At 37.0% G+C, this 25,651-nt stretch overlaps 1 protein-coding gene across 4 annotated transcripts in view; it reads left to right on the top strand.

Annotated features, from left to right (window-relative positions):
• The window catches only part of EPHA7 (EPH receptor A7), a 161,315-nt gene that overhangs the window by 29,774 nt on the left and 105,890 nt on the right, over positions 1-25,651 (top strand). For all 4 annotated transcript variants that reach the window (XM_030446779.1, XM_008506228.2, XM_008506227.2 and 1 more), the window contains exon 4: positions 25,444-25,599. In XM_030446779.1, the coding sequence (XP_030302639.1) occupies positions 25,444-25,599 (156 nt within the window). The remainder of the gene's footprint in view (positions 1-25,443; positions 25,600-25,651) is intronic.

The following is a 25,651-nucleotide window of genomic DNA, read 5'->3' as shown; positions in this document are numbered from 1 at the left end:
TTTGTAAGTGCCACCGTACTCTTATTTAGTGGAGGAAAATAATATGTGTTCTTTCTCTTACCTGCTTCATTCTGCTTCTTTTTCTCCTCAAATGACAGAAGGCATGACAAATGTTAGGTTTTTGTACTATGCATATGGAAGGCTTCACTGTGTTTCATCCTCATGGCAAGAAAGCCTGGAAATATGTAAGATGACTTCAGAAAAAAAGATGCAATTTTAATTTATGATCTAGACCTAAGGCAATTGTGAGGTCTGTGCTTCTCATTAAACAAGTTGGAATGTCTCTTTTTTTTCACCACCAACCCAAGGCACCTGAAAAACTGGAAATTAAAAGATGAGTTCAATAGAAGAAGAAGAGTTCTGAATCTGAGAATTTACTCTTTGGGATTTTTTGTGTGTAATTAATTGGGTCTTCACAAAATCAGGAATGTCCTAAATCATCATTATTCTTTAATCTCTGTGTCTGTATCTGTTCTGTCTCTGAAAAGTAGTTGGGTTACCTTTTCAAACATATTTAAACTACTGCAAGGACTAGAAGCCATTTTTTCCTCAAGCTAGATTTTAGATGGTCATTCAGAAAGAAAAACCCCATGTGAAACTTAGAATTGAAATTTAAGAGAATATCAATTGCTTTAGGATTAAGATTTTTATTTTTACCAAAAAAAAAAAAAAAAAAAAAGGAATTTCAAACTGTTTTTCTGAAGCTCATGTTAAAGCCCTTGGTTAAGACAACTGCGGAGTTCTTGTTTCATATTTAGTCAGATCAGTTTGGGATTCTTATATTGTTTTGTTGTTTTTTTAACATGCTTTAGTTCTGACTCTTGAAAGAATAAGCCGAAGCTCCTAGTTCATCTCATACACCAGTGACAGGAATTCTTAGGAAAATATGACAGCATAATCATAATGACTTTGAATAGTTTTTACCTGTATAAAACCATCAGAGGCAAAGTGTTCCAAAGCATGGGAGAATGTGTATGTGGTGCATAGGTGTGATCAAGGACTTCAATAAATTTGTGGAAGGGCTGTTACCACTGATGAGGAACAGGGAGAAGGAAAGCCACTTGGGGCTTGGAAAATCCTTAGGTAAAGACCTGCAATTTCATGGCTGATGAATAGCAAAGACATCCTTTTTCTTGAAGACTGAGTATATTTGCTGCAGAATTCACCAAGCAGACTGTAAGCATGGACTGTTGTCTCTCTCCCATGTGAATATTTGTTGAGGTCCTTTTGGAGTGAAATCTTGCTACAGCCTGCTTGTGTAAAATACCCTCCATGGCCAGATTTGGGAGAGAACATTGAGGACATGAGGTCTGGCTCTTTCACAGTTCCTTGCATTTGGCACATCAGGGAACACAGGACTTGCATTCGAATGTCTGTGTAATTGGAGTCTCCCTATAGGCAAAACTTAGGTTGAGATCAAGGAAATACCCTTCTACACTGAGCAGCAGAAAGCTTCTAGCCAGGACACACTTGTACCTCCATGATGAAGAGTGCAGGATAAAACAGGAATCATTGGTCGAGAACAACTATGTCAAGGGGAATCTAGTTTTTGGGTTTTGTTTTTATTTTACTTTTTTCAAGTGATTTAAACTAAGCAGGAACAAGTCTTACTCTGTTTACCCAGATTTAATTAGGAACAACTGCATCTGAAGACTGCAGCTTGCAAATCAGACGTTTAGCTATGAGTTTCTATGTCTGGTCTCTTTATTACTGACTGCTAAATGGGAATAAATTATTGCATATTCAATACAAATCTCGTAATTTACAAACTGTATTTTGCTTCATTTTCTACTTTGCATGTAATTTTTAACTTCCACTTAAGTAATGCACAGTATTCTCAATATACACCCCTAAAAGTTAACAGCCTTGCTGCTACTTTTCATTCGGATTATGACATCTAAACTTCCTGGAATGATCAGCTCTTGCTCTGCTATATGAATGCTCTTTCCTGGTGATACCCCATCATTCACTGAATTCCTCTGCTACACTGGGAAGAAATCGTAAGGGTGACTTTTAATTCTGTGCTAAAAATAAAATATAGGAATTCAGTAAAGTAATGCTGGACAATAAAATGAGTCTGGATTTTCCTCGTTGAGTGAAGTGCCTCTCACCAGCTCTTGCGGTATTATCATAAGCTTTATGCCTGCTTGCTGCTGTACAGTATCAGTTCCTGCAGAAATATAGTTCAGTTTTCTTTTCTTCCATTTTTTAAAGGGTAAGCTGTCAAATACTTCTAGTGTTCGACAAATGCTCTGTAGTTAAAAACGTTAAAATAAGATAATAAGTGATAGGAGACAATGAAAAAAGGGAAATGGAAAGGGACTTATTTTAAAAACCCCAGTGCAAGTAAGTAAAGATTGACCTCCTGATATGCCCGTTGTCCATTAGGCAGGGAGTTTAAAGTTTTTTGTTACGATGCATTTTTTAGATGTCGGCTATTTGTTTGGGGCTGTGTGAGAGTCCAAAGTAATCTTCTAACTCTAGAGGAAGAAAGTAATGCCTTTTAGGGAGTATTCTTTTAGGACTGACAGAATGTCTTTCTATTTTTGTCACAAAGCTATCACCTACAGTGCACTTCAGGTCAGAAGGGGATCATCTGGATGGAGAAAAAAACGTGGTTGTTCTTTTATTAGTAAAACACAATGTATTCTGGTTGTGACTGTCCTTGCTGATGTACAGAAGTATCCCATTTAGTGTCATTAAAAGCTCATTGATACATTTATTCTCACCACAATGCACTAATAGCATTCAAAGCCATTAGGAGCTGGTTATTGTGCCTTTGCAAAAATTTACAGTGCTGGATCAGCATACATGCTACTTTTCTGTGATAAATGAGCAATATTAACATATGAAGCCAGAAACATATTAAAAATAGTTACAGTGTCAGCTTGCTGTCTTATATGTTCCTTTGATTTTTTTTCTTTTTTTCTCTTGCTGCATTTCTGAGACAGGTGCTAATTAGTGTATCATATTTTACATTATTGTTTTCCATTTGAAATAATGATTAAACATAGTTTGACAAGCTTGCAAAATGAGGTGATGCAGTTCATGCTAACCCTCTACCACGATAAAAAGTCTAATACTTTTCCTTGCTGCCTCAGTAAATCAATAAACTCAGTAAAAGAGTTAAGAAAAATCTCACATTTTCAGAAATTCTAAACAAACAAAATTATTTGTAATTCAGGCACAAACAAAATGTATTTCTGTCTTTGTGTATTTCTGTATTTGTCTGCTGGGATAAGTTCCTAAAAATCATAAGCTTTATGTGGAAGACATTACTTTTTACAAAATATTCCACTGTATGCATTTTTTTTCAGGCCCCATATCTTACTTACATGAGATAGGTTCATCCATGTTTCCATGAAGATAAATGCTAAACCTCTAACTGAATTTATTTATCAAATGTTGCATAACAACTGGATGCCATGTTCTGCTATTCATGCTGAGGTTTCACTGGCAGAATCTTAGTTTAAGTGGACCAGGAGTTGAACAAAAGTATTCTGCTTAATATCTTATATTCCTTTCTGTGACAGCTAATTGTGATGTCACAAAGCAGAATCATTGTGACTAAGACAGAAATTAAGACGGAGTACATTAGGAAGCAACATAGATAATGATCTATTTTACCCGTCCTGTAATAAGAGAAAGTGAATGGTTGAAAATCAGTGATGTTTAAAGGCATTTCAAACTTGCTATTAGAAAAAGTTGATATTTTTATTAGGCAGTGGTGAAAATGGAAAGAAAGATTATAAATTTCTCCATGATTTTTAGCATAATTGCAATGGATATCTACATGCACCACTTTGCTGTACTAAATTTTGACCTGAACCATGTGCAGGATACTGACCAATGCAGGATCAAGGTTTCTATTTTGATTCCGGAAGTGTTGTCCACTGTCATGGGAGATGTGAATTTTACCAGACGTGACTTGACTTTACATCTGCACAGGAGGTTATCTCTTGTAAAAGGGTAGACTTGTGAATGAAACCTTTGTCTTTAGCTTTCTTGTAATCCTGCAGTATAGTTCAACATGTTAGCTCAGTTGGAATAATGTGCTGATTTTCTAAAGATGAAAAAGAATTTAAACCTCTTTCCTCTTTTTAAGGTCTGAATTCTGTACTTAGATTTCACACTACCTGCTTTGGTTTTAGCAACTCTGATTTCAGTCTGCCACCTTCCCTGGCTAAATATAAAAAAATTATACACTCCTCTCCTTGAAGAAGAATATTCAAGAAACGCAATCCCGGTGAGAGTGCTGTTTTGTAGCAGCAGGGATTCTTTTTTCCTGTCATTTGCTTAATTTGGTCTCTGTTTCAAATCTTTATCAGCACCTGTCCTTTTAAGGAAACAGATTAAAATGTGTGAGGGTAAATGAAGGATTGATTTGGTGTGAACATACAGCTTCTGTGCTTTTATTGTACATGCCGTTATGAAAAGGAATTCCACATACTTTAACATTCTTGCTGACTCTTAACTGTTTTGCTTCCCTACCTTTGTGCATGCCGAATTTGGTCCTCCTTGCAGCTTTTTAGGAATAAATTAAAAGCATATGACTTTTTTTTTTTTATTTAGTTTAGAAAAGGAAACGCGAGGCTGTTTTATTAAATTTATTAAATGTTAGATCATCCAGTCAGTGCTGTTAGGAAACTATGGAGGTAAATTACAAGGAGCTAAATACTAAAGATATTTGGTTTAATGAAATGATAACAATATTCTGAAATATTACAGAATGTATTGCCATAGCTCAAATCTGTTGATGACTCTCTGACTAGGTTAGAGATAAAAACAGTAGGCATTCATTTGCTCTGTTTGCCCTCGTTTCATTTCATCATAGTGAGTCACACAGGCATCAAGATTTATATGCATCTCATAAGTAGTCGGGATAGAGCACTAATGATGGTTTTAATGCTTTCTAGAATTCTATTTCTTCTGACTTTGGTTGACATTGTGACTCTAAATACTTCAGACTCTGTAAATTAGAAAATGGAAGACAGAGGAGGGGAGAACCTGCCTGAGAATTCACATCCTATTTGTCACTACTTAGTCATCCATAAGTTGATGTTTTTAAATTTGTTTATTTTTTTTTTTCTTGTGTGTCTGGACAGGCAGAATGCACAATACTCCTTGGGGAATATTTATCAGATTGGAATGTGTATTTATCAGGAGAAATAGAAGGAAAGTGAGGCATAAAACATGCTGAGGTTTTTTGTACATACAAGGAACTTACAACATTTATCCTCTGTTCCAAGGAAATCCTTTTTATCAGTGTTCAGTGCAAAATGGAGAGAATTGGCTGAATCTCACTGATTCACATGGGACAACTGTCTCTAGCACAATCTGTTTATGCTGATGGCCCTAGCACTGACACAACAGATGCTTGCAAAGCTGCTGTCTCTACTGCCACTGTTGTTGACACCATTGCAAAATTCTTAAAGGAAACTTGCAATGAGTTTTAGTTTGGTTAGGAAAAAAGACCCAGAGTAAAAACAAGGCAGCCTTTTACAGGCTTTCTTGTTATCATGTGTTTATGAATGGTCTTAACTATAGGTATTGTAGGTTGAAGGTCTTTACTTCTCTAAGTGACTGTGATGTGGAATAATGGGAGAATTCAGAATATTGGTAAGTGTTTACATGTCTTACTATCTTCATTTATATGACTCAGGTGTCTGATGCTGTCATAGCAGTTGTCCTCGGAGGAACTGCTTTTCCAGGACATGAACAAAGACAGGAGTGACAGTATTGCAGCCAGAAAAAAACATGGAAAAAGATAGCTATGGGCAATTTCTGCTGTTCTTAATAAGTAGCAAGATCTACTAGAGCACACAAAATCAATAAAATCCCCTAGTCTGTATACCCTTTTACCTCCAGAACCCTCTCCTGAAATCCCGAAGTTGCAGGAATAAAATGTTTATCTTCAGTGTGCCTGTCTGTTAGGTATATCCTATGGCTGACAGCAAGACTTCATTCTACTTTATCATTTCATGCGTGTTTTGGTGGAAGTGTAGAGAAGAGAGTCAGTTTTTCCATTTAAGAAATCTTTTTTTCTTCTCTTTTATTATCTGTTAGAAAGTATTCTCTGTCCTAGTGATACTTTCCTTTGAGCAGTTGAAGTTCTTCTGAAACTGCAAAGATTTTATGGAAAGCTGTGGTTGCTCTTTAGTGTATTATTGCTGACATGTTTCAATCAGCCTCCAGAAGAGGAATAAGTTGATTTTGAGGTGCTCCTGTCTGTGCACTGAAAAGCAACGTATCCCCATTTGCTTCTACTGTTCAATGTTTACTCAGAGTAGATAGAGAAAACAAGAGAAATTGAGTTGACTGGTCACAAACCTGGTAGATGCTTATCTGGGAAATGGATCTGAAACACAAATTATGACTTAGTACCCTTATTGCTGAGCAATGCTATTTCTACATAATTTTATTCCATGAAGAGAACTTCTTAGCCTGCCAAACTGGCCAGATACCTAATGTAGTATGAAATAAATAATAAATAAGATAGCTCTGCTTAGACAAGAACAGAGGCCATAGCAACTAAATTCTCAACCTGTATTGCACCTTGTGGTAAATGGAAGTTGAAACAGAGTAGAGTATCCACTTTTGCAGTTCTTCCCATCAGATCTACTTCCAGTTTGATAATTATCATTGCAAAGGGAAGCATACAAAAACAGACATTAGAATTATAGATAGTTGAATAAATTAATTTTGAAAAAAGACAGCATTTTGAGTTTATATTCAGAAGTATGTAGCCAGCTGGAGCAGTGTATGAAAAGAATGACTAAATTTCTCTTTTTAAGCACTTTTCATGGTATGACATAAGGACATTGTGCATACATCGTTGTCGACTCATTCATTTCAGAGTAAGGGCATATAAAGACAAACCCAGTGAAAAAGTATGTTATGTTCCCAAGTGAGGGAACAGTAATTTAAAATTGGCAGACAGATGCCGTGTACTCAGTGCCAGGATGTTAGACTGAAGAAGAGAAGGCGGTAAGATGCTGGAAAGCCTGGAAGAACAGTATACATATACACTGATGTAAAAATGTGAGGCTAAAAGAAATGAATTCTCACAATCTGGAGTTCTTCTTTCAAGGAATATTTATTTCAATGGAAAATTCAAGTTCATTGAAAAAGTAAAATAATTTTATGTGAAGAAATTAAAAATAAAGAAAATTACTGCAGTTGTAATATGGTTTTGATGCACAGAGAAAATTAAGGAGAATGTAGATGGATGGGTTGCCAAATGTGCTATTCTTTTATAAAGAAAAAAAAAGCCTTTTCCATCCCACTGAAGTACTGAAGCATATCTACAGCCTTAATAAAAGGAGCCTAAAACACAGAATTAAGGTAACTCTCCAAAAATTTAGGAAATAAAAGTAGAAGTTTGCATCACCTGTTTGACCTTCATGAGAACAGCAATGCAATCAGTCTTCTAAGTTGAACAGAACTGATATAAAACTTGAGCAGGAGACATAAATTTTGCTGCATATGCAAAGAGCTGCATGTAAATGGACTATATACCTGTCGAATCTTGAGCTGAACAATATAGACTGAGATAATACTAAAAGTCAATTCCTTCCTCAGGTTTTGTGTTATGGGATTTGATTTACTATTAAGCCCACATAAACCCTACCTAATCTTCTTGCATTCTGAGTTGCTCTGAGGTTTTCTTTGTCCCCTGTTCTCTTCCGATTTTCTCATCTTAAAGAGATGCTTCACTTTTCATATGGGTGGGGAGCTACTTGTCTACCAGCATAACCTGGCATTTGTTGTCTTTATTCTTAAATGTTGCAAGATTTGGGTTTTTTATTTACCATGCCAGAATATATGAACTCCTGTTTCTGCACAAAATCTTAAGGCTGTCAACCTGTTACAGAGTGTTACAAAGAGAAAATGAGGATTTTATTTTCATGTGTCAGTGAACGTAAATAAAAATGCTATGTGCCCAAGCACTGTCAGGAACAATTTATATTAAGTTTTAGGATAATTACCATACAATCGATTAGACTATGGGCTTTGCTGCCAAAGGATATTGTAGAAACATCATCATAGAAAAGGTCAAGAATCTGTACTTCTAAATTGTACAAGCAGTAGCCCTTAATTCTGCAAACCAGCTACAGCTGATGGAAAATTTTATAGCAGCTTCACTGAAAAAAAAAAAAAAAAGCAAAGGCTGTAAGCTAATTCAGTATTAAAAAAAAAAAAAAAAGTAATAAAATCTCTACAACAGCCCTAGCATTACTTATTTTCACATTAAATTCTATTTCTTTTTCTACTAGCTCCCATTTTCAGACTTTGATGGAACAGTTTTTTGATTGCTAATCCACAGTATGTGCTATGTTCAGGATTAGAGGGGACTGAAAATCCAGCACCGTGTATGGGCTGTTTGAAACCTCTGGTACTTGTTGGGAACCTTAATGACTGAAAACCGGTATGTCTGCAGTGATAATATGGAATGAGTTGGGCTCATTCTTACAAATACGTACACTAAAATCACCTTGTGTGACAGTGTTGTCAAATGAGTTGGTACAGAGAATCATAAACACTTCCTGCATTTGAGGAAGAATTCAAAAAGCTTTGAATTTCTTTTACATCTTATAGAGTTCCTTGCTCTGAACAGCATCTTGTTTTATTTTGTCAAAGTTACCGCTAATTATTAAATATCTTAAAAGCTGCAGGTTACATGCAGAATACTTTCAGCCACTTATGGACCTTATGGGAAAGCAAACCAAAAGGACAAAAATAGAACAAAAGTGGATGATGAATTCAACATGAAAATTAGTGGCTGGGCAAAGGGGTTGGCAGTCCTTGTAGTATGGGAAGTATAATGTTAATTAGGGATTCCCAGGTCCCCCAGAAAGGCCAATAATTATTTCTTGCTGTAGTTTCATTCATTTAGTGGCAAAAAGCCCAGTATATGGCTTTTGCATCTGATATTTCAGTGATGTCATATGTTAGTTTGTTCCAAAGTTTGAAGAAAGATGAGATACAGAACAACATATAGAGAGCTTTTTTCTCCTAAGAATCAATGTGTAGTTGATGAAGTCTTAACTCAGCTTTCCACAGTCACTGATGATAAATGAGAATTTTCACTTGTTCTTAACTTCACCCAAAATATTTGCTACTCCTAACATTCATTTTTTGGCTGCATAATGGGCCCCTAGAGAGGTTTGAATCATTGAAGTATGAGTGCTTCTGAGGCATGCACATGGGTACACACATGGCCACAGACATATGCATGCTCACATTCATGTAGAAATTAGATTTCTTCAAATGTCTGTTCTCTCTGTGCTACTGCTGTAATGCAGCCGACATTTTCATTCATACCAAATTAATTTGCGTAATCTTCCACATAACTGTCATAATGGCTTAACATATTTATAAACAACTTACCTTCACTACTAATTTATTTTTAATTTAGATAACTACTTGCAGTACACCAGTTCTCTACTTGAATAGATATGCCAGTCTCAGCTCAATACCTCATACTCTGTAGGCATACATTACTCAGTTCTGTTGCTGAGAGTTTGTGTGACAAGCTATGGAAAACTCTACAGCCCTATCTGTATGGATCTATTTGGTACTTGATAGAAGCAGATCTGATAAGAGAATTGTGGCTATCTCTCTTCTTATTCCTCATCACTGCCCATCTATCATAAGATGCTAGATAAACTACTTGCATATGAAAACAGGAAATACTTTATGACACTATGCAGTTGGTACCATTTGAGAAACATTGTTAACTCTTATGACTGGGTGTTTTATATGTTGGCATGCCAAGACAAATAACTGAGAGCAGGATTTATTTTGAAGCTGTTGTCAGGAGAGTCATTCTACTGTAGGAGGCTATAGAGTGGTTCATAAGCATTGTTTCCTGGCTTTGAGGTGGTGTAGAGTATACAGGATATCTATAGGTGCTGCAGATGTGATATAGGAGTCACAGAAGACTTAAGCTCTTATGGACCATTAGCTAGGTATATGGCAGGGTAGCCTTTCTCCGACTGGGCTAGAAGATTGTATTTAGGCAGCTTAGAACTCAGCCCTGGGTCTCCACATACTCCCATGAGAACATAGATACTCATTACATGTGTTAGCACTAATATATTGACATTGAAATTTAGGTGTTGTAATCTTGGGAGAAATCACATTGCGGATATGTAACCTGTGGCCTATTGTCAGCTAGGCAGTCGAGATCAAAGGATTAATTTGGGTGATTAATAGTCTGAAAATATTTCTGCTCTGTATCACATTGCTGCAGTTTCTGTTGATGTTTCCCTCCCAATAGCCCCTTTTTTCCTGCTGAGGTCTTCAAGGCAGACTCAGGACGCCCAGGTCCCAGTCTGACTTTGAATTTAGATCCCATGTCGGAGCTGGCCAACCTTTTCCCTTTGTGTAGCTTTCCTGTCAGTGTCTCAGAGGAGACCTAGTTGAGATCAGTAGGTCTGTTGGATTAAGTGTGCTTGCTGATGATAAGGAGCTGGGTTGTGTAATGGAAATTTGTCTGGCTGAGCACTTAAAAAAAGTTGGGAAGAGAAGGGGAGAAACTGAGACCTGATTGAGGAGTGCGTGCCTGCTTTGTTTCCCATTGCTGAAGCCTAGTTCTTGACTCCTAGTGGACTTTGCAGCCACTCTGCTCTCTGAGTTTGTTCCATCTTTGTTTTTCTTATAAAATTAATTTTAATTAAAGTTTAATTATATTTTTGCTTTTATAATTCAAAAGAACTATTAATATTTAAGACAGAAAATTGCACGGATGGGGAAGAAGGATGGTAGTACTGGAGGACCAGTATGGTTTTGGGTAATGTAGCAGAACTGAAGATGGAAATGTATTATTAGAGCCCAGGGAGATATCAGGGAATACTTTCTCTCAGTGACAATACCTGCTGTCCCCTGTGCCACTGCCATGACTTTCATGCCTTCTTGAGATATGTTTTATTTCTTCGTTGGCAATCCATCCTTTTGAGAATGAATGAATGATTTTTGAATAAAGCTGCCTAACTGAAAGCCTTGAATTTCATCCAAAGTGTAAAGCTGAATTCTGCCATGGGCTGTGAGAGCACTTCCCTAACATGGAGAGTATTTCTTCTGGGAGCTGAATACATGTTATGTGAGGACATGCTGGTCCCCATTGCCAGTTGCTGAACTTTATATACATTTACATTTACTCCCTCCACTTCTGTAAACAAGCCTTTTTAAATTTTTTAGTTAATATTATTGCTTTTTACCAATGTTTTAAATGACAATAACAATGTATTTCCTTCATTTTATTTCTTTCAGTATCTTGTTATTTTTCAAAGAACGGTGAAGTTTCTTGAGCAGTGAGGGATGAACATCTGTAAATTTGTCTTTTTAACAAGCTACACAGAGCTGTTTGAAGAAGTACAGAAAATCATTTGAGTTAAAAATTGTTCATAGTTAGGGTGCTGAGTCAGTTCTACATGTTTAGATAATTTATGTACTGATCTGTTGATCAAAGCCAACAATTAAAGCTTCCATCAAAAAAGAATTCATGTTTTCACCTTATGATGGTGCATGGAAAAATAGGAGTAAATCTGTAAAACAAAAGAGTTAGTCCCAAAGATTTGTTGATGTCCACACTCAATAAATTTCTGTGGGGTATATTTGGGGATGTAGTCTGATCCATTTGTACTTGGAGTGCACTAGTTTCACTCTTGGAGCACATTTTCTGGTTATTTTCCTCTGGAAGCAAACCAGTTCATGTGTTCTGAGATTACTCTGATGTGATTCAAAACATGATAAGCAGGGATGACGGGGACATCACTTCAAAAGTGTACTCTGGATCCAAATGAAAGTCCTAATGTGGATACATTCATGTTATATTAATATTGTTTCTCTTCCCTTTCAGTTTTTAAAAGTTGAAACCCAAGACACAAATAAATAATGATAACAAAAAGCATAAGGGGGATTTTAAAGTTTCCAAATCCTTGAAAGTTTAGTAAATGCCTTGGAATACCAGTATTCTTGGAAATACACCTGACAGCTTGCTGGGTGTGATGGAGATTGTTCATGTGTTAGTCCTGCATTTTCTGTTGTGACATACCTGATCTGTCTGTGTAATGGTAGGTGTTTGAAACATGCTATTTACTCAGCTTCTTAGGCTTTTGAAAGCCCCACAGAGTTGTCTGCTTCTGTGGCATTAGTGTCAGCAGTACCCAGTTTCAGTGTCAGCATGCCTGTATTTCTGCAAACTACAGCTATGTAAGGAATTGTGCAGAAACATGCACTGTGTATACTTTCTTACAAGAACTAAAGCACGCTTCAACATTCAGGTAAACAGTCACTTGGTTGAACTCTGGTAGTTTATGAAAATCATTTGATAAATTCAGGAAAGAAAAGTTTATAATGGGATATTAAGCAAAGAGGTGGAGATGGCTGATAGCTCACGATTGTGAACACCTGGTTGTTGGATGCAGGAACCCTCTGCCTCTGCCCTGCTCTTTCTTTCCTTTTGTAAGCGTCCAGCATAGGTCATGGCCAGAAACAAGCCAGTGGTCTAGATAGACCATTGATCTTCCTCGTTTTCGTTGTCTTTATTGTGTGATTCAGGGCATCTATTGTTCCAGACACCCATTACTTCAGTGGCTGTGGATCAAGCCCTTGAGGCTGTAATTGCTCAGCTGAGTAATGCCACTAAATTTTCAGAAATTTACAGAGAACTTTGATTGCACACACTTCCAATGAACCTGGGCATTGTACGTGCACAGAGCTGTTCTCTTAGGGAGTTTAAAGGATTAGAGGTTATGGTAGTGTACACTGAAACAGAATGTGTGATAATCTTAGTTAAAGAGCTTGACAAGGTGGCAGAAGGAGTGAGGAAGTTCACAGCATTTTCAGTGAAGAAAATCCTTTATATGGCTAGATGAATATCCTCTTGTCTTTAACAAAAAGCAAGTTCATGTTTTAACATTACTCCCTGCTGGTTCCATAAACCTTCCTCTGGTATCTAGCTCCTTTGTTTTGCAGTGGCATTTAATCACTTTCAGAAAATGCTTGTTGTATCGTACATTCTTCAACCATGCACATTATCCCTTAATTATATACGACTAAGCCCCTCTTGACTATAAGACATGTTGTTTGTTCAAATGCACTTACAAATCCATTTTCTTATCAGTTCTTTGCTGAACATTTACACAAAGGGGTACTGTTTAAATATGGAAATAAACGTGTTTTTTTTGTTTTTTTTTTTAAATCGTTTGACCCACCCACCTGGCCTCCATCTGTGATTGTTCTGTCTCTGCAATCTGTTGTCTGCTTTTCCTCAGCATGTTCTTTATCTTTTTGGATGGCTGCTATCCTTGAGCGGCTTTATTGCCCCTCCCTATTTTCTCCATGCTTGGTAGAAAGTGACATTTCCAAATCATAAGGATCAGCCAGGCAGATTCAATACGCTCTCTGCTGTAAGACACACTTCTGCTCAGAGTATGTAATTAGTAAAGACAACTTCATTTCACAGTATCACAACTCAGGCTGTACTATTTGGAATTAAAGCACTGTGTGAATCTGGGGACTTTTCTCATAAAAACTTGGTGAAGATATATCTGTCAGAGTTAGCAATATTTTTTCTTACCACAGACGTACCGAAGAAAATCCAGAATAAGTTCATGTTTTATTTCAGTTAACTTTCATATCAGTGACTTACTGTAGTTATGATTTTTCTTTATTATTTTTTCATTTAAAGGGATCTATGTGTTTATAATCTCTTAATAAACAAAACCGCTACTATTTAGATAAAGAGTTTAAATCCATTTTTGTTTTGAAAGATTATAGTGAAATACTCACACAGACAGTCTAAATTTCCAGTCTATGCTCTGATAAAATTTTGCTGGCCTCATTGAATCTAGAAGGGAATCCCTTCTTAAAAAAATTAGAGTATAGTTTTTGCTTCCTTTCCAGAAGTATTTCTATTTCTCCCCACTCCAAGCCCAATTGAATGGTGAGCAGTTGCTTTTTTAAAGTTCCTCTAAAAGCATTACGATGGATTGATGGTCATGAGCATATTTTTCAGAGTAAGTAGGACAATCAACTTTAAATGTAGGGATATTTGAGAGCAGAGTATGCAACTAAAATTATTTTTAGATTCTGTAGAACAATTGTGCAGAAGTGGAGTCATTTCTCTCTTGTGGATTCTTAGAAGCTTTTGTTTGAATGGATTTGCCTGCTGTATAATGATGGCCTTGAGGAATGTGTTACAGAAACCTGAAGCCTGGAATGGTAATGTTAGGTTATTGTCCAAAGAAAGCAAAAATGTGTTAAGTTATTTTAATTTCATTTCAATTGGAAAGCTTATGGAGGTGCCTGCTTCTGTTCTGTTTTATGAGTAAGCCCTCCAGATTTATTTCTTGACAGCCTATTTTTAAGCACCACTGCAGTTAAATTAAACAGCCGCATCAAGTTGATTCTTCTTCCTTCAGGAAGTCTACAGCAACAGATCTATTTGCACCACTTCCTCTACAAAGAACCTCATCCTTGCACCGTATGATCTAAAACTAGCCCAAAAGACACCGTGTATTTCACAGGGCACAAAATGATTTTGTGAAAAGATTCCAAAAGCTCTGAGGCCTTTATAGGAAATTAATAAACTCCCATTATATTTGTCTCTGGACAGTTGTTGTAAGGCAGGATGTTGGGACATCAGGAGGGAGTTGTGTGTGTGAAGAAGGAATCTGTGGCATAAACGGGTACACCTAGCACTGTTCTCTCCAAAATAGTGCAGAAAGCTACTTAAGTTTTTAAAAACTTTATATTTTATTAACATGTCAATTAAGCATTGCTGCTGAAAGAATGCTCCACCATTTCTTAGCTCCCTGCTCCTGTACTGTGCCTTCACAGGCATTTAGTGAACTGCATTGAGGAACCAATTAAACTAACAGCATAAAATTAGTTTTACATCAATGGTAGAAATACATCAGATGATTCTGAAAATATATCTTCAGTGACATGTAAATGTTCATGTCTGTATAATAAAGTAATTTTTATGTCTTGAAGTAGATTGCTGTTGGGGAACTTCTTTGTCAGCATATGTGCATCTACACTGTATTTTGGACATCAGTGTTGAGCCTTGGAGTGAAACCAGACTGGCCGAGGTTCCAGGCTTTTAGAGACAAGTGTTAGGTGAGCTTCATGGCATCCTAGGAAGGAAAACTTAGTTTGCTATCTTCTGGCTGGCCTGAGCTAACACTATCCCACCCAGGCCTTTCCATTGTCGGGTTCAGGCAGGCAGATAAATGTGTGGAGTCTCCTAGAAAGTCTATGAGGAGCAGATCCAGTCTGTAGGCAGACTAAGAAGTGCCTGGCTACAGGTTTCTGCTCTTCCTGGGGCATCAAAGCTGTCTGTCCTCCATGGCCAAGGAACTTGTCCATTAAGGAATGGCTTCAAAGGGTGAGAGACAAGTTGGAAAGTTCAGTCTCTGAATACCTAAACCTTTTTGGCTGGCAGATCTAGCTGAAGTGTCTATAATAGGCCAAAACTTCCCTGTATTTATACTTTCCCTCTGATGATAATTTAGAAGCAGCTCCACAAGGAACACTATCATTAGTCTTCCCTTCATGAGTTCATGTTTCTTCCCCTGGTATTTTCTTGATATTGCTTCCAGGAAGGGAGAAAAGAGGCAGCCAGGGAGAGAGAGAGTTTTTGCAGATATTTGAAAACTGTTTTTGCATTTTTTGGTGAAAAAACACAGTGACTTCCTCATCAGAGGACTCTGATAGCCAAACTGGCAAGACTAAGATTGTTTGTTTGACAAGACAGATGAGAGTCTTCAGGGGGGGCTTAATAAGTGTTGGAGATTTTCATGTCAGGGGACAGGTCCAGTGCTCCATATAAAAGTTTGTCATCTCATAGTTGTGATGCAGCTATGTTGTGTAGTGAAGTAGCTATTTAATGGGAGATGGTCTTTTCTTTGTCAGTTTGATTTGAGGTCGTGAGGCTAAAAGATTCTAAAATAATGGAGTTGCTTAAAAATCAATAAAAGAGGAAAAAATAACAGGCCTACCTAGTAACCAGTACTTTTCAGGTTCCACTCTGTATTTCTACCTTTAGTATCATAGAATCATAGTGTCATATTATCATTTAGGTGGGAAAAGGCCTTTAAAATCATCAGGTCCAACCATTAACCTAACACTTCCAAGTCTTCCATTAAAACATGTCCCTAGGAACCACATCTACACAGCTTTTAAATACATCCAGATGACTCAGCCACTTTGCTGGGCAGCCAATTCTAATGCTTGATAACCTTTTCAGGGAATAATTTTTTCCTAATATCCAATCTAAACTTCCAGACTGAACATCCCCAGTCTCCTCAACCACTTCTCATAGGACTTTTTCTCTAGATCCTTCACCAGATTTATTGCTCTCCTTTGGATAAACTAGAGCACTTCAGTGTCTTCTTGTGAGGGGCTGAAAACTGTATATAATAGTCAAGGTTAAAGATTTTTTTCATTAAACCTGAAGGCTTTTGCTACATTAGAAGGTCAGATAGGGAGACCATGGAAATCTCACTGGCTTTAAATTAAAATATATTTTTTCAAATTACTTTGTTTTTTTCCAAAGTATTTATTAATTATCAGATTTTACTGTATTTTTATGCAGGAAACAAACCAGCCCAAAGTAATGCCCCTTCTGGCCCCTACTTCATTATTTTCATTACTGCTTGGAGCTTTTTTAAGTATTTTGTTCTATTTAGAAAACAAAAGGAAACATTCCTTAAGACATGCTGAAAATGTTCACAAAGTCCAAATGTGCATTAAACACTTCAAAGAGCTTATTTGAATGGACAGAAGGTATGGCTGCAGAGAAACTTTGTGACATCTGAGGACTTATTACGATGTTCCAGTACTTAAAGGTGGGCTACAAAGAAGATGCAGTATCTAGTTATTTTTTTATTCTCTTTTCTTATGTCTGTTAGAGTTGAATTTTATATCAGTTAAAAAAACTACAAAGACATTAGTACACAAATGTGACAAACAGCATAAATTTTTCACACATCTGCTTAGGATCAAAAGCACCACTTAAGCTATATTTTGCAAAGCCTTTTTTTTTTCATTGCAGCAACGTTTTCTGTCTGCTGATGCACTTAAGGGTTGTGTTATTCTTTTCAGTTAGATAGTCATACAGTTTTCCCTATCAGAACATTGTAACTTCCACAATATGTGTTAATTGGTGGCCTTGGGCTTGCTGAATTCCTAGTTGCTGTAGTTTTAACAGATTTTTTTTTTAGTAAAAATTAAAAGTAAAAAAAGTTCATAAGTAAATATTACCAGGTCAGTAAAACAGGAAAAAACAAACAAACAATCAAACAAAAAAACCCAAACAAAACCCCCAAAATGCAGAAGCTATGAGCAAATCAAGTGCATTTTTCTATTAATTCTCTGACAGGATGGGAGCCCCCTGAGGAAAACAGCTACAATCACTACTGCTGACAAAACTTAAGGCATGGATTAATTTTTCTTGATGAACCTATACCATGTCCTGCAAAGTGTGGAACATTTGCTCCCAGTCTGGCTAATCCATCAAACTGTCACTCAGGTCTGCACAGAAGCTACTCAAGCACCTCGCAAACCTAGTCTTGAGAGAAGGGTATGATGAAAAAAAAAGGGAAAGATTGAATGGGAAAGCCAGAATATCTCTTTTGGTTTTGTTTCTCTCACCCACCCAAACTTTTGAACTCCATTCAGCAATAGAGTTGTATCTGTCTTCATTTTTTGTCTCTGTATCTCTCTCACATTACGTTCCCTGAATTTTCATGGTGGCTTTATATTTGTGGTCCCGAGAAAGTTCGTAACAGGTACATGCCTAAGTCCTTGCACACTCTGAAAATGTGGAGAAACATGTCAGAGCCTCATTGCTCAACTTTTAACTTATGCAGTTAATTAATTCTGCTCAGATTATGCTGGAGTTTCTTTAAGTGCCATTTAAATGTAATCTTTTTTGTCCTTATTCAGAATCATTAGATTCAAAGAAATGTTGTTGTTACAGTACAGTGACATTGGGTATTCTTACATTTGTGGGATATGTTCTTTGACTTGATTTCTTTGTTCTTGTGTATGAATTAGATGGGAAGACACCATAAAGTATTTCTTTGTTCCTATGTTACTTTGTATTTAGACAATGTAAAAAGAGGCACACATGATGACATACTCAGTAATTTTTAAAGCAGCTTTGTAGCAGCTTTGTTTCACTTCATCCAGTGGAAAAATGGGAATAAATTTCTATTACTTAGCAAGCAGTCTATCTCGGCTTCTCTATTTGTGTGAACAGCATTATGTGAATATCTCTCAAAAGTCATTACCAGGACTTTGGACAACAAGGGCGTATTAGGCTTGGGAAATGAATACTAGGTCTGAGAGATTCCTGACAGGCAACAGCAAACATTCAGTGGATGATGGTATGCAGCTGTAGGACAGCCTTATTTAGATATGTCATTCACACTATAGCTGAGGCACCATTAAGAGTCTTAAGTTTACTCTGGCTAAACCATACAACATAATTCCTTGGTTGAAACATGAATAATGTTTAGATGCTGTTGCAGTTTAAAAATCAAGCTAAAATAAACATCTTTTTCAGCTAGACATTTATCATTGCATAGTAGTTAGACAAATAAAATACTACAGTCTAAGCTCCTTATAAAACAATATATATTAGGTGCTGGAGAAGGCATAACAGATGCCATCTCTCAGTATAAAAGTAATTTACAGTTTCAAACATAGTCATGACTTGAACATACACAAATTATTAGAAGAGGAGATCAGAGGTTATAGTTTTCTTTTGTTACTGGATTTCTTATGTCTAATATTTCACACTGAAATCACACTTGGGAATGATTTTATAATGGTCTGCTTTCAGTTTATCTAAACTTTTTCAGATATGTTGGCTAAAAAGTGCCTGTGGCTGATGTGATCTACCAGCCAAATATCTTTTAAGAGAGCAACGTCCCTCAAATAATTTTCAAAATTTTAGTTTTGATACTGTGAATGATTAAACATTTTGTACTTCTGGTGTCTCCCATGCCAAATCGTCATATGTTTGTAGCAGGTTATTATAGAAGGGGGTTGACAAATCTTGCTATAATCACTACCCCATGGTGTTTTCATCCTCCTTGTCTGCTGCTCATTTTCGTTGTGAAAAACCCTAATATATCAGTGACAGGAGGTCTGGATTTGTGGCCGACTGTTATAATTACTCCCACTGAGGCACTGTCAATAGGATTAAAATAAAGATTCTGGACCTGTCCATTGTAGATGAGGTCAGCAACACTAGCAGTGGGAGTACTGTTTCTGCAAGCTGTGCTTTCAGTCCTGAGTTATGGAACCATAGACATTAATATGAAACAAATACTTGAAAGCTCCAGTGGAGAAAGACCAGCCTTTTTTTCTCAATTAGCTAAAATACCCGTCTGTAATAAATAATCTAACAGCATCCATCTATGTCCTGACCATACATATATGTGTGTTAATTTTCAAATGTATCAGAGCTCCAGAGAGTTTCAATTACAGAACAATCCATTTTGCATTGTATAATTAATAAAGTCTTTGCAGTTGCATAACTTCATCCAGGAAACATCTGCACAAACCCCTTCTTGTATACATAATTTCTGTGAAAAGGTGGTTAGCTGCATTGACTTGAATTTTCACAGGCTTGGGGAGGGTAGAAAGGTGGGGAGTGGGTTAAGATAGCACAAAACAAATCACAAAAATGGAGGCTTATGTCCATACAGATATAAAAGATTCAAAAAATGTAGGGAAAAAATGCAATATGTAGAATCACTTTTACATGTAGTTAATTTATGCAAATGAAGTAGAGAGAGGAACCCAGGGGTTCCTCTGAGCTGTCTTGAGGTAGGCAGTCATTCTGCCATCGTTCTCAGTAGGATCAGGCTGTTACTCCAAGTTTGTAAGTATTCTGTTGTTGAAACTCTGCTATTACTTCTTTGCCATCATTTGAGACTGGCTGTGAAAAAGTAGCATGTTCTTGGAACTATCCTTACTCATATTTGGCAAACTCAGGGAATGGTGAACAAACTCAAATAAATAGACAAGCTCTCTTGCTCTGCTAGCATAGTATGTAATTTTTTTTATCCCCTCACACCAGTCAACTTTTTGTAATGGGATCAAATAGTAATTAGTGAAGTTAACTCCTTGCAACTCATTATGTTTCATTATGTTTCATTATTTCATTACATTTCATTACAAACTCAAAAATTATCAAAAGTCATGTTCAATCACATGTCTAGAAGCCTGAAACAATTGTGTGCCTTTTCAGTCTTGAGCTGATGTGCCACCTGGAAGCCTTATACTTCTATAAATGAGATTTCTTTTTTTTAACTTGTTCGTATTATTGTAGTAGCAAATAATTTTCTTGATTAACGTGTCACTTCCCTACAACTGTTTACTCTTTTCTCCTTTGGTTATATGAACATTTCTTGTTTCTCATAGCCCTTACCCTATTTCCATCATCCCTTCCAGTTTTAGTTCCTTAGCTCTCCTAATCATCAAAGGGATATCCATAGTTTTTATAGTGAGAAGCTTACATAAAATTTAACAGTACTTAACACATCCCTTTTTTTCCTCTTTTCATAGCCCGCAAATGGGACTTCAGACTGCTGTGTGCATCTGCTTTTGTTCCTTCTTCCAGAGTTTCTTGGAATTCTTTCTTTATTAATATGAAAAGTATACATTATTTGATCTCTAGCAGGCCACTAAGGCATGTGATGCATTCACAGAAGAGAAGCTGCTATTTTTTCTACATATGCTGAAGTCAGCATCTCTAGCTATGACAGCAAATGCCTTGTTGTGCCACAGATGTGGCATCTTAGTTCTTAGTAATGTGTGTTAATTCTTTAATATTTATTTCTGGCTTTGCATTTTGCATTATTTACAGTGTTTATGTAGGCCTTAAAACCACAACAAACACATTGGCTCAGAATGTTTGTGATTGCACTGAGATTAGGGGCATATGCTAAACATGTATTTGAGTGAGTACCATTAACTGATGCTGCAACCTTGCCCAGGTTGTACTCTACCCTACTATCATGTTACGTTCTTGTTATGGCTGAGTGCTACTGGATGTGTAAGAAGAAAGCAACTTAGTCCAAGCTGAGAAAGGCTGCTAGTGTCATCATCACCAGGGTCCTCCATCGTATACAGACAGGATAGTGCAACTCTTTATCAGGGATTTTCCAGGCAAGGAAGTTTAAATATGAAGCAGCAATGATCTACTCAGTTTCAAACTGCAGCTCAGTGGTGTAAGGAGGCTCCCTCATCCAAGGGCCATTCTCATAATCTTTGTATTTCATGATGGAAATCTGCCAGCTTCCCAACAAGAGAAACCCCTTTGCTTCACAGATGAGGTGGGAAGATCTGCTCCAAGAAACATCCATGGCTACCACAGACAAGTAAACAAATCCAAGGTGCCAGGTAGCCCTGAGGGGGTTGCTGATGGTCACTCCCTAACAGTTGTGAGCCTAAGATATAAAGCAAAAAATCGTGTCTTGTTTGAAGCATAACTTTCTTCTGTATTTATTGCTGAGTTTATAGTATATGCAGAAAGAATTAGCAACTAGTTTTCAGGTGATTTGAAGGTTGATTTAGGTTAGGCTGGTAGGTGCTATTTGGCGTCCTTGTGCTGCCTGCAAAGTTAACTGCTCTTGTTTTGAAACCCTTTCTTGGAACGCATAAGACTTCAGAACAGCTGTTTGAACAAAATAGCAGCTTTGTCTGGGAAGAACTGTTCTATTAAATTAGCAGCTGTAAATGACACACCACAGTGAATGGCAGCAAATTTATTTTTTACTGGCTTTCTTTCCTTTCCTCCTTGCCCCTCATCTTTTCCAATACCTCAGAATCCCTTTGGTAGCAAAACTGCTCCTGGATCTTAACTTGCTTGATTAAGATCAAATGAGTTCATATTTTACTCAGTTCAGCAACAAGGATTATGGCTACAACATCAGAGTGCTCCCTTGCCAGTTATACCACCCCTGCCTACTTCCACTTCCCATCTTTTCTTGTGTTCTGTACCTTGATTTACAATATAGGCTCCCTTTACAGTGAAGAAGTGCTGCTGCTGAGTGCTCTCCTATGCTAATGAATGGAAATATTAAGATGGATGTGATTGGATGAAATTTGAATTGCTTCCATCTTTGCAATGAGATATTTTTGTGGAACAGTACCTGTGTTTATTACTTTTAAATTTGCATATATAGAGATCCAAGTAATGTTTGGCTAATGTTTTTTTCTGTTGCTCATGGAAGTGGTGTTAGTTGGGATTTTTACCACCTGTCCCTGTGATCTTAAAAATGTGGAACAAATAACTAAATTGAAACAAAGTTGGTGGACTAAAAGTCGATTAGAACAAAACAATGTATTTAAATTACTTAAAATAAATAATAATAAAAAAAGCCACCATGGTGTTTTGGCAAGATAGGACACAAGTATAGAAAAAAGAGAGTCAGAAAAGTATTTTTGAATGGTTCTTTCCCACCTGTGACCAGTAATAGATCAGTGGCAAGTTATCACACCTTGATAAGTGGTGTATGCAATAGCCTCTCTTGGCAGAGTTTTTAGTTCTGTGATTCTGGGCAAGGACAATCATACATTTTAAAAACAGATAAAGATTCATACCTCCTAAATATTTCAGCAGTAGAGTATTTCACTGCTTGGCTAAAAATACAGATTTTTGATAAATTTAAATTTAGAAAGAAAATTGGGGAAATAACTTAATTGTTTTACTCCAGTGAGTACTCTTAATTGTGATGTGAGCCCCTTTGTTACTTTTAAAAGCTTACAAAGTTTTTAAAAATCCTTTTTGAAAGCACTTTTTTATAGTATTAAAAATGTCATTGCTGGAGCATCCTGTCTCTTACATTTATAGGTTATAAAAGCTGAAGGGATGGTTATTAAATGTTGTCTCAAGCCTCTTTTCCCTCTAAGATATGGAATGGTAGCATGGTACGAGTGCCTGAACCTTTTTTCTATGGTATGCTGAGTGAGAGAATAAATGGCTTTCAGTCATGTAAACAAGTCACAGACATTCACATCCTTTGAACTCTAATAAGAAACTCCCCCTTACTTTAAATAGTAAGTGACTAAGCATATAAATGTCTTGATCAAGCAGTCAGAAAAAAATCGAGTAGGGGTTTTCTGTTTACATTTTGTTATTTCTGTCTGAAATCTCTATTTTACCCTCTGTGTCTTTGCTTTGTGCTGTTCCCTGCTGAGAGGGACAGACTGGAAGCACAGTGGGGATCTCCGCCTTTTAAGTTGCTCTTTGCTTTGCAGAGGGCTGCGTGCTGGAAGATCTGGTGTATTTGTCCAGTGTTTTGCTTGGTATGAGAGGACCATGGCTCTTTAAGAAAGGCAGGAAACTATTATTTGGTAATTTTAGCTGCCTTTCAATTGCAAGTCCTGAAAGAGCAGGCAGAAGTTTAAATATATTTTCTCAAGGTACATGCATACAAACCCGTTCAGCTTTTGTGCTCTTTGTCTGTGGTCAGGAAATTCTGAAACAATCTTGAATGAAGGTGTAAAAGAATAATTCTAAGTTAAATTTGCCACAACTGTGAATTCATGGGTCATGTTTATCCAAAGCGTTTCTCCAAATTTCTTTCTGTCTTCTTTTCTAAATAGCATATATAACAGTTGCTGAAGTAGAATCAAACTCTAGCATGTTTTACAAGCAGGGCTAGATTTTTTTTCAAATGTAAACTCATGCTTCTTTGTCAAAGTCAAAGGATATGTGCTTTGCATGCTAATTTTCTCTGCCAGGTAACGTAGCCTCTACCCACTGCTTTATTCAGCTTGACAAACTCTAAATGCTGTGGTGATTTCTCTCCTTTAGTCATATTTTTCTTTAGAAAGTCAGTATGTTGAGAGAGAGTAAAGGAAGGACAGAATTTCCTATCATTTTATGCTGATTTACCTAAGAAATCAACTTTAACCCACTGTTACCTTAAGTATTTCCACTGCTTTCTTCCTTCTCAGTTGAATAAAATTTATCAGATTAATAAAAGTCATGTTGCTGTAGCTACATTGTGGGTCCTGTCCAGAGGCTACTAAAATCAGAGACACTCATCCTCGACTTCAGTGAAATTTGGGTAAAGCTCACTGTTTTCATGCTCTTTCCACCACTGCATTACCAGACAACTGAAATAACTGTTGCAAATATCAGTGTCTTTGGATGCTTTGCATTTCTATTCTGAGAAAATATCCAAGCAGATATGAATATAACCAAAGTAAATTCTCTCTCTCTGAATTCAGAATGACTATTTAACTAGCTTTAATATTTTGATACCCACTAAGTTTCACCCACTGTCCCTTTTCTTTGCATACAGGTGAAGGCTTAAGAAGTTTAGTCTGTTTGCCAGGTCTGGAAAAAGAGAGTGAAATTGTGTGGTTGAAAAAGCCTCTGCTTTACTAGAAAGTTCTGGAGGAGCTCTGTGTTCTGCTTTTTATGATGATAGCATTTGTAGGTTTGCCCCTAACCTCAATGATACAATGGTGTCTTAATCTGTTTTCACTTTACTGCTGCCTGATGCCCACTTCCTTCTTCTTCATCCCTTACAGGTCTCATAGTTTATCCATTCTTAAGCTGTCTGTCATGCTTGCAGCTCTCTGCTTGTAAGAATCATTATTGGTTTGTTTTATGGGTGCTTCTGCTGTGATAAAAGTATTTCTAAATAACAGGTTTGGAAAACAACACATTTTTTACTTCCAAGAGTTCACAGTGGACAAACCAAAGTCTAAAATGATCTTATATGCATATTTCCAACTACCTACCTCTTAGCTTTCCCTTGGAAGTTTTAGTAAATTCATTGAAGCCTAGTCGTCCCTCTCTCTGAAACTGGAAAAAACAATTGTGCTGCTTACAGTGTCTGCCCTCCTCATTCTACTTGTTCCTTCTGGAGTCATCTGTCCACGCTGTTCACGCCTCGTTCTTTCCTTGGGATCAGGGTTCACTGGTGGGTTACAACTTCTCTGGGTTTCTCAGATCAGAGAAGAGTAACCTTTGCTCCATTAATTCCAAATCAACTGGTTCAGATACCAGAAACACTTGAGTGGCCTCTAGGAGCAGAGCTATAGCAGATGGTTTTTCCCTTGTTTAGGCCTATTGCAAGCACCCAGCTGTTTCACACAATTATTTTATTCTTCTTTGGTGGAAAACAGATGCTTGTTATATTTCTGTGGTCTCCTGTGTTGAAATATTGTGCTGCCAGCTCCTGAGGTATTGGTAGTGTATGCTTGAACTCATAAAAATGCCACAAAATCATTAACTGCATTAGCTGAAGAAAAAGAAATGCGATTTGTTTTGGCTTGTGCCAACATAATGGAATGGGTAGTTTAGGCATTTATGGGAATGTGTACCTCATGTGACAGTAAAAAAGATCAGAAGAGTCCGTGCCAATCTAAACCTCAATTTGCTTTGTTCTGCCTTAGCTTGTGGCCGTGGGTTCTACAAATCCTCTTCACAAGATCTCCAGTGTTCCCGCTGCCCTACTCACAGCTTCTCTGACAAGGAAGGATCTTCAAGATGTGACTGTGAAGATAGCTATTATAGAGCACCTTCTGATCCACCATATGTCGCATGCACAAGTGAGTCAGTCATGAATTTAATAGTAAAGGACATTGCTTAACCAACCAAGTG

Source organism: Calypte anna, chromosome 3 (assembly GCF_003957555.1).
Source record: "Calypte anna isolate BGI_N300 chromosome 3, bCalAnn1_v1.p, whole genome shotgun sequence".
Classification (NCBI taxonomy): Eukaryota; Metazoa; Chordata; class Aves; order Apodiformes; family Trochilidae; genus Calypte; species Calypte anna.
Note: the sequence above shows the minus strand (reverse complement) of the source record. Positions and strands in the feature narration are given on the sequence as shown.